Genomic DNA, 10,353 nt, shown 5'->3' with positions numbered 1-10,353 from the left:
ATCTTCTGCCATTAATATGCCATTACCATGGCAACGTACTTTTGGGTACTGTCGAAAAATGCGTCTTGCACATCTACAACCAAAGGCACACATCTGTACCAAGTTTCATGGAAATTGGGCAAAAACTGAGGAAGTAGTTTGCAACACAAAATTTTCCATCATTTTGGCTCATAATATGTGAGCTGTTACCATGGCAACATACTTTTTGTCACTGTCAAGAAATGTGTCATGCTGACCTATATCCTAAGACAAACATTCAATATGAATTCCATGAGAATTGGAAGAACACTGATGAAGCAGTTTTGCCATGAAGCATTTTGCCCTATATTTTACCAATAACATGCCGTTACCATGGCAACGCACTTTTTGCCACTGCGGAAATATGTGTCTTGCACATTAACATATTCAGATGAACATCTGTACCTAATTTCATAAAAATGGATCAAATACTGTGGGAGGAGTTCGCGACGCAAGATTTGTACCCATTTTTGCCCATAATATGCCGTTACCATGGCAACGTACTTTTGGGTACTGTCAAAAAATACGTCTTGCACATCTACAACCCAAGGCACACATCTGTGCCAAGTTTTATGGGAATCGGTTGAAAACTGAGGAAGTAGTTCGCGACGCAAGATTTGCAACGGACCGACCGCCCGACCGTCCGCAGATTCCTATATACCCCCTTCAAACTTCGTTTGGCGGGGGTATAATGACCAATATCGGAAAAGCTTATCAGAGAGAGGTGATGGACAAGCTGTGTGCGCCTTTATAATGGAAACGTATAATTGGACTACTCACAAACTTGGTATATTCATACCAGGACACTGATTACTTTTGGACAGTTTAAAAGGGAAACTACATGTATACATGTATTATGCAATCATAAATTCAATAAGTCTTTTTTTTTTGGGGGGGGGCAGTTTTACTTTCCTCACTTTTCAGTTGATAGCATTCCAGCTGCCTATCCCCTTTGGAGATTAAGTACTCTGGGCAACAATGAAAATACATATGTGAAGATGACAAAATACAATTTTGATCTACAATTGTTAATACTACTTAGAAGTTACATCAAATCTCATGAACTTATCATACCCCTATGCAATTCTTATTTTGGAAAGCAATTTACTTTCTTTGTAAAATTATAATATCTATTACCATTTACTATATCTTTTTTATCATCTTCTAATCTCATTTCATCTCATCTCACAATCACTAATCTGCGGTTGGCTTCTCTCCTCCTACCTACCAGGTTTTCAAAGAGACGGCTGTCATCCTTCACACAGTGGTATCTGGAGTCACTACGGCTACCAACGGCACTACAGTAGCATTCTGTCAAGACAACATACAGGTGTTATTGTATTAAACTTGTTTTTGTATGATTATAATCCCCCTATACAATATTTCATTGTTGGTACATTATATATGATTATATTTATATTCATTTTGTGTTGGATATAATGTGATTAGTATTGGAAAATGGTTTGTTACGTTATATATATTATACTTCGTGAAAAATACAGAAATAAATCAAATCAGAAGACTTGATTTCACACTGAATTATGGAGTTATCAAGAGAAGTTCATCTAGAATGACAGATGAAGTCCATTGGGTAGGTAAAATGGTTGCTTTCTGCAAACCATTACTGTGACACAACTTCAGACATACATTGTACAGCCTATTTGTTTTGTACTCTAAAGGATAACAATTTAATGTTTTATCACAAACCATTCTATTCAATACTTTGTTCAAGACACATTACAAACAAAGTTTTCACACAAATCACTCTAAAAACTGAGAGATAATTCCTCCATTAACAACTAAAACAGCACACTCTATGTTTCTCTTAGAAGCGAGGGGAGATTGAATTAAGAAGTGTCAAAGTGATGTGACTGATCATGAAATTCATGAGGACTCGCTCACAGGACACCACCACATAAGGATGATTTACTGATATTTACCATGGATACAACTCATGAACTGGAAGAAGTTTGCCAAACACAGATTTGTCGGGGGGGGGGGGGGGGTGTGGATCTGTACCATTTGAAGAACTTTGTATTCTCTGACCCTAATAATGAAAAAAATTCCGCAGAGCTGGCTTAAAATTGGATCATTTGAAATATTGAAAAAAAACCTTGAAAATGTCAAGGCTTTCAACAGATGACCTAATGACAGAAAGAAAATTATAAATGTTTAATACATGTAGATGGGGAAAAAAAAGGTTACACCTGCATTCTTTGAGTCTTGCTCAAGAGAGCACAAAGGGGGGGGGGGGGGGGGAGTGGGAGAAAACCCTAAGCTACATAATTACATGTTAGCTGTAGCCATCACAAAAGTGTCACATGAATACTTTCATTCATTCATTCATTCATTCATTTATTTTTCATTTCCAACAAAAACATATAAATATATTACAAAAATTGAATACAGTGCATAAATTTCATCATACAAAGTAAAGGATAAATTTACAGAAAACTTGTAGGTATAGGAAAATGTTGGAAATGGGGAGGAATGCTAAAAAGCTGAGCTTGTAGGCTGCATTCCCCCCACACGTAATACAAGAAATTATATGATCGATAGACTGATAAGCATTGAAAATGGATGAAACAAAGAAACTAAGACAAAAAGACCTATAACCTAACTTATCCGAAACAAAAACCCTGAACAAATCCCTACACTACACTAAAGTCGCTGTCATGCCGGAAAAGAGAGGAGAGAAACAAAATAGTATGTGTGTGTGTGTGTGTGTGTGTGTGTGTGTGTGTGTGAGTGTGTGTGTGTGTGTATGAGAGAGAGGGGGGGGGGGAGAAAGCAGCTTAATGCGTGGTGTGAAGATAAGAGACAAAAAAAAATAGAAGGACACGAGAGGTAGTGGATGGATGGAGCCGCTTAGCTGTAATTCCAATAGAATATAAGGTTGGATTTTACACTTCTTTGCAACCAATAAAGAATCAACAATTCTTATAACTGTTCAAAATATTTTTCTTCAGATTACTCTTAAAGGAACTTAAACTTGGAGATGTCCTCAAACTGTTAGAAAGGTTGTTCCAATATTTAGGTCCAGCAAATGTAAATATAGAATGTGTAAACATTGTTCTAGTTAAAGGCAGATGGAATTCATCTGAGTGACGAGTTGGATATTTATGGAACGAGCGGTTTCTCGCAAACATGCTTGTGAAGACAGACGGCAACAAATTATTAGAAAGTTTATACATAAATTGGCCAAGACAATAATAATAAATATCAGTTATCTTTAAAATTTTGTTTTCAGAAAATAAAACATCGGTGTGGGCTCTCCAAGAAACATGACAAATTATTCGAAGAGCTTTTTTCTGGAGACGGGACAGTCTGTCGAGATATGATGGATGTGTGTTCCCCCAAGCTATGATGCCATAATTCAAATAAGGTAAAATCAAAGCTGAATATAACATTAAAAGGGTGGGAATAGAAAAATAATATTTAACTCTATTAATAACACCAATATTTCGAGATATTGTGTGACAAATACTATCAATATGTGACTTCCATGAAAGTTTATTGTCAATAACCAAACCTAAAAACTTCATTGATGCAACTTCATCTATAACTATATCATCTATTTTTATATCATTAGGAAGATTATTTAAAGTATTACTAAATAATATACATTTAGTTTTAAGAAGATTTATAGACAACTTATTTGACCTTATCCAACATAACAATCTCTTTAATTCAGAATTTAACAAATCCACCAAAATATGAGGATCTGAATGAGAAAGAAAAACATTAGAGTCATCAGCAAAAAGTACAAAAGATAAAATATTAGAAGCATTTATTATATCATTTATATACAAAATGAATAAAAGAGGTCCCAGTAAACTACCCTGAGGTACACCACAGGTGACAGATTGGTTGCAGGAGTTTTGACCAGATAGAAAAACATACTGTTTACGATCAGAGAGGTAACTCCTGAACCACTCCAAGGCCTTGCCACGTATACCATAGTGACATAATTTATGAAGTAATATTTTATGATCAATGGTATCGAAGGCCTTGGAGAGGTCCAGGAAGACACCCACTGTGTGATGAGCCCTATCTACTGCTTTGGCTACTTTTTCAATAAAGGAGAGGATTGCTTGAGAAGTGCTATGTCCTTTGCGGAAACCAAATTGTGAATCAGAAATGATATCATAAAAATCAAGAAATTTAAGGAGTCTAGAATAAACAACTTTTTCTAACAGTTTTGAAAACGATGACAACAATGAAATTGGTCTATAATTACTAATATCTTCCTTATTACCTTTCTTATAAATTGGGATTACTTTAGCAATTTTCATTCGTAGCGGAACAACACCACTGCTTAATGACAAATTAAAAATGTAAGTTAAAGGTTCAACAATATTCTCAGCTATATTTTTCAAAATAACGTTATCAATACAATCAGGTCCCGAGCTTCTTTTACTTTCCAAACTCATAATGATATCTTTTACTTCATAACTAATAATCGGATCAAAAAAGAATGAATTTGAGTTGGGTAATTTAAGAAATTCATAGAAATTTTTTTGACAAGCAGGAGTTTTATTAGCAAGATCATGTCCAATCTGCGAAAAGTAAAGGTTAAATGCATCTGCAATCATCACAGGGTCTGTTATTTCCTTGTCACCAGAAACAACTCTTGTAACACAAAACTTATCATTTTCTTTATTTATAGCACTGTTTATTATTTTCCAAGTTTTACTCATGTCATGCTTACAAAAGGATATCTGATCCGCGTAATACTTCTTTTTTTCATAACGCAATATTCTTGTAAGAGTGTTTTTATACATAATATATTTACGATGAGATTGTTCAGTACGTTTAATTTTGTCTGCATAATACAAATTGTTTTTCCGGTTTATAGATCGTAGAAGAGATTTTGTTATCCATGGTGATCTAGGATACTTTTTGTAATCACGTTTAACTTCTACCAAAGGAACATATTTCTCTAAATGAGAATTCAAAATATTCATAAAAACATCAAATGATAAATCCGTATCATGAGTGCTATATACTTCTCTCCAAGTTTCTTCATTCAGACTATTCTTCAAATTCTGTAAGTTATCCGGTGTGACTTTTCTAAATACTTCTCTAGTGGGACTAATTGGTTTCGTGGTGACTGGGATGGATGTGAAAATTGGAAAGTGGTCCGATATATCTGCTAAAATGATATTCGATTTAGGAGTAGGCGTAATATTACAAAATATATTATCAATAAGTGAAGCTGTATTATCTGTCACTCGGGTGGGTTTAGTAATAAGTGGTAAAAAAGAAGCTGAAAACATACTATCAAGTAAATTCTGAGAGGCATTTACTGTGTGGCATTTCAATATATCTATATTGAAATCGCCCATAACAAAGCATTTTTTATTAACAAAAATTGGGTTATGGATGAGATCCTGTAAGGCTTCTAGAAATAATGCACTGCTGGAGTTTGGAGGTCTATATATCAATGTAATCAAAATATTCCTAGACTTTGGGATATTTATTTCAACAACCAAAGATTCTAAAATTTCATTCATGGAGTTAAGTTCGGTGTGTACAAAATAATCAAAATGTTGTTTAATATATAATGCAACCCCTCCTCCTACCTTGTTAGTTCTATTATTCGTAATAAAATCATAACCAGGAAATGCAAAAGAATTAGGGGAATATTTAGTAAGCCACGTCTCAGTGAGCCCAATAACAGAAAATGAATTCTGGGTAGGATTTTCTAGTAAAGATTGTAAATGTTCGAAGTTGCTATTTAAACTTCGGACATTTAGATGCATCAATGAAAAACTATCATTCGATATCTCTAAAGACTGAAATTGATTAATCGTTAGATAATCAGAACCTTGATGTAATATATTTTCCTCATTCACATTCAAATTATCGAAGATAGAATTAATGGTATCTGCTGCACGGTATTCATATCTAAATGGGTTATTTTCACTTTGTTGATCCTTTTGATTGATTCCAAAAAGGTTAATCAAATCTTCATTCCCTAGAGAATGAAAAGCAAAACTATCTATCTGCGCCATCATTAACAACCAAAATTAAGTATTAGATATGGAGCGTAAGCTCCTAATTGGAGAATAGCAAACTTTACATAAGCCGAGCGGGACCCAACCATGGATTGGAAATAGATTAACAGCTGATTGTGAACACGAGAGATAGCATGACAAGCGACAACATAAACAAGTAAACATAAACAACAAAACATAAACAAAACAACAAAAGCACACATATTGCTCAGAACATAACTAAACCTGATAGACATCAAGCAAGGCGGAGCTCCCGGCGTGCTTGAAAACACACGAGTAAAAAAAAAAAAAAAAACCACTCATGAATGGTATAGATCTATGGCTTACGTATAAGATAGACCAACAACGCCATAGTAATCGCAGACAACTGCGGTTAAACCAGCTAATAATCAACATCAGTTTAGATCTCAGTTTTATGTATTATAAGAGACAATATTACCAAAAAAAAAAAAATGGAATGCCGTGTGGAGAGAGCAGTGGATAATAACAATGAACAGGACATTGAAAGATGCTAAACTGTCACTGAATACATTCAAAATGTACAGTATAGCGTCATACTCAACGGACCCTGCACACATTTTCCAATACACATTAATTAAACCCATATATTACAACACTTTTGGTACTTCATGATAATAATATCACAAAAAAATAATTCATGTCGGGTTACTTTTTTTTTTTACAGTGATACACAGAAAAAGAAATAAGATGGTTAATACACTTTTCCTCTTCCTCTTGCTATCGTCCTTCTTGACACAAATTAGAGAGTATCAATTTTGACATATCGGTGCATGACATTTCTATGATTATACAAAAGAGGGGGAAATTGATACTGCAGAAATAAATGCAAAAGGAAAAAAAAAGATTGTATTGACCTATTGGAAATAAATGAATGATTCGGCAACCATGGCAACGTCGATTGTTAGTGATGCTGCAAATGACGGGTATGTGAACGGATAAAAGTGAAAAATGGCTTAATACATCAAATAGCATCGTTCTATAATGTTGCCATAGTGTCATGACCAGTGCAGCGGTCTTATAAAATTGCATACCATAATTATCAAAAGTAAAGATGCAGCGAGGTAAATTTGATAAATCAGATTGAAGACCAGCTGCTGAAATACATTATTAACCAGGATTAGGTCACAGTGTCCATCGGTTTAACAGTTTGACTTGGTATTCAATTACATAAGAGAGGAACAAAGTGACGACAAGAAAAAAAAAAGAAGAAGAAAGAAAATAGCGAATTACAAAAAGGTCCCATATCATTCCTGGAAAAGCTAACAAAAAACCAGGATCAAATTTCTACTCGTATAGTTACTCTAGCAACAATTAAGTTGCTATAACTATAAAAGAGACGGCCAGCTATAACTATAAAAGAGACGGACGCCATTCAGCCAGTTGGCATAACAACAGTTGGGAGAATCACAATCTTTCCTTTTCAAAAGAAGTGTGGAAAATATTTGGCAAACACAACAAGCAATATCTGGCTACTGCACATATGTGTAGCAGCTGAAATTTAGCCCAAGAAGAACAAAAAGAACTGGCAAGCAATGACTTGGCATGAATCACGTCAAAATTTGTGATGTGGAGTGACCGAAGTTGCCAGGTCATACAGCTGACTTTCTAGGTGGCTGTTGGAGGGCAAAAAGATAGCATAATGTCCCACAGTTCCAGGGCTGGGCAAAGAGGACTTGAAGTATACACAACAAATCTTTTGCCACTGGAGTATACTTGATCACAGTTCTAAACAACATTTTATCAATGAAAGAAATCTTGTCAACATTGAAAATGGTGAAGCATCCTGTCAGTACCTTGAGCTTTACTTTCATATTGTTTTCATTTCATAATTTCATTCACAAAAACTTAAAAACATAAGGAAGCACAGATGTTGGTTCATTTACATTTCTTATTTCTTTGTTTTCCTGTGCTCTTATGTATGAGATACAAATTGTAAGTGCATAAATGTGTATGTGCAATTTTAAGCTTTCAGGACAGGATTGGGATCGCCAATAATGAAACGTTTCCGTCTAAATTCACACATTTCCCTCTTGCCTGCTGCTGTCTGCAGTCGACTGGAGCTAATCAAATAAAATTCTAGAACTGACATTCTCATGTAGTGGCCCTGTGTGACTCATGGTCACATCAGCTGCCCACTGCAGCAATTGTTAGTTAGGCATTTGGACATTTAAAAACTTTTGAGCCATTCAGTTGACAACTTTTTGGCTGAACACTGGACTATTTGCCAGAAGTAATATGTCACATATAGATTTTCTTTTTTTTTCTGTGCTACTTGTAGTAAAACCAATCACAGTGACAAATATTACATCATAGACATCAAATTACAGATCAGTGGTAAAAATACATTTAAATGAAGGAACATAAATGCCAATTTTGTTTATCTTTACAAAATCTCCATAATTCTACATTTATGTATGTATGAATAATTATGAAGAAATTGTAAGTCTTGTTTTATTCATTTATATTCTTTAGGTGGGGCAATGAATCCCATCCATCTCAAAAAAGAACATATGACAACTCTGCACACTGGCACTGGTCTGACGGTCCCTGACTAGTGAAAGATGGTAAAACTGGGTACCTACTGGTTCGATAGACAGGTCGGACCAGTAGAAAAAAAAAATGGGTTAGTGTGCATGCCTGCATAAGAAGTATATTTCAAAGAAAAGAAAATACCCATTGCAAAACTAATGCATGCTGAAATGTGTTCTCTTACACAAATCAAGTATGACCCTCAGTAAACTTGGTATTTTTCCATCCTGGCAAGGCAATTTACATTTCAAAAGTTCACATCAAACACAGGTGTTTGACATACATTTCACAGGTGTGGACTCAACCACATATCTGAAGAAGTTAATAATCTCATTTACTATAATTAGGGATTGTGAAATGCCCCCTAGTGGTGGTAAAGAAAAGAATCCCCCATAATCAATATGACACCTGTTCATCACATTGTGAGACAAAGGAATGGCCAAGTGCAAATATGTCAATAATTCCTTTCACCTGTCAACAAAAGTGAAGGGTGGGCTGTTCTTGACAAATATTCAGACAGTGGTAAAACATTGAATCCTATGCACTCAACTTACACTGGCATTTATCCAGCATGGGTTCAGAAAGTTTTCATTCAGAGACATGTATAAAGCCATTGACAATTAGTTAGAATAATTTGTTGATAAAATTGATGTTAAATACACATTATACTCTATAAAGTTTGCATTTCTTGATGTAATAAATACCCTTTCTCAAAATAAGCAAACATGGTTTGCACACTTACACTGTATTCCTGCATTGCACAATAATTTTATGCATTATTTCAAAACACCTGCCCCTGTCAGATAATTTAAAGAGCCATTATAGGTTGAGGTGACCACAAGTAGAGTGAAAAATAAGTGTGACTCCAGGCTAAAATAAGTCATATATGAAATTATGTCTCCATACTTCCAATTGATAAGTAAAGGTGTCATGCACCATGCATGAAAAGGCTTCTGTCCCTAACATCAAAATAAGATTAATCATCACATTCCCATAGAGTCAGGTTTACTGGATGCATAATTTAATGGCAAAAAGATGAGATACATACGGTGACATGGCAATGGATCGTCAGGTTCGACACCGAGCGGTCGGTAGAACCCATCGCGACAAGTCTCGCAGTTCAGCCCCGCCGTGTTGTCGCGGCAATCGAGGCAGACTCCGCCCCCCTCGTATCTACCCAGCACATTCAGACTCCGGCCCTGGAGGTCGACTTGCGGGTCATAGTAGCAGTCTTCAGCATGACCGTGGCAGTTGCAAGCTGGATAAAAACAGGTTGGTGGATGTAAGTTCTTTAAATTCAACCAAAGAAATTCAAAGCATAGATGGAGTATATGTTGACTTCATTATGATAACCTGTAATTCTTTTTTTTTTCCATGAATATCATATCAATAATTACCATATTCATCATGATATTAATTAACTTTTTTATAAATAAGTCTTTGCCATTATTACTGCTATAACTGTGTACACTTGCATTTCCATGAATATCATATCACCAATTTTCATTGTCATCACGTTCATTATCTTTTTTTGCAAACATATCTTCACAATTCCTACTGTCACAGCTTCTACCATAGCACTATTGTCGTATTTACCATTACTATCACTTATACCCTCTCAACAGTATCAAAGTGAATTCATTTTGATGAAATGTCTCCTATTGGGATCATCCGATTTTACTGAGTTTATCTAGCCTGGAATTGCACTGTCACTTCATCAGCATGAAATAATCAAACACAACACAGACAGTATTTGTGCGCCGTT

The 10,353-nt window shown here is 35.1% G+C and overlaps 1 protein-coding gene across 1 annotated transcript in view; it reads right to left on the bottom strand.

The window, feature by feature from the left end:
- Positions 1–1,198: 1,198 nt before the first annotated feature.
- LOC139731719 (laminin subunit alpha-2-like) overlaps positions 1,199–10,353 on the bottom strand; it is a 69,606-nt gene continuing 60,451 nt past the window's right edge. Inside the window, exons 7-8 of the mRNA XM_071642599.1 lie at positions 9,637–9,846; positions 1,199–1,329 (exon numbers count right to left, since the gene is read on the bottom strand). Coding sequence (XP_071498700.1) covers positions 1,199–1,329; positions 9,637–9,846 — 341 coding nt within the window. The remainder of the gene's footprint in view (positions 1,330–9,636; positions 9,847–10,353) is intronic.

Source organism: Diadema antillarum, unplaced genomic scaffold, assembly GCF_040938485.1.
Source record: "Diadema antillarum isolate AM-2024a unplaced genomic scaffold, OU_Dant_1.0 seq00000383_RagTag, whole genome shotgun sequence".
Lineage (NCBI taxonomy): Eukaryota > Metazoa > Echinodermata > Echinoidea > Diadematoida > Diadematidae > Diadema > Diadema antillarum.
The sequence above is the reverse complement of the archived record's forward strand: the minus strand, read 5'-3'. Positions and strand labels throughout refer to the sequence as shown.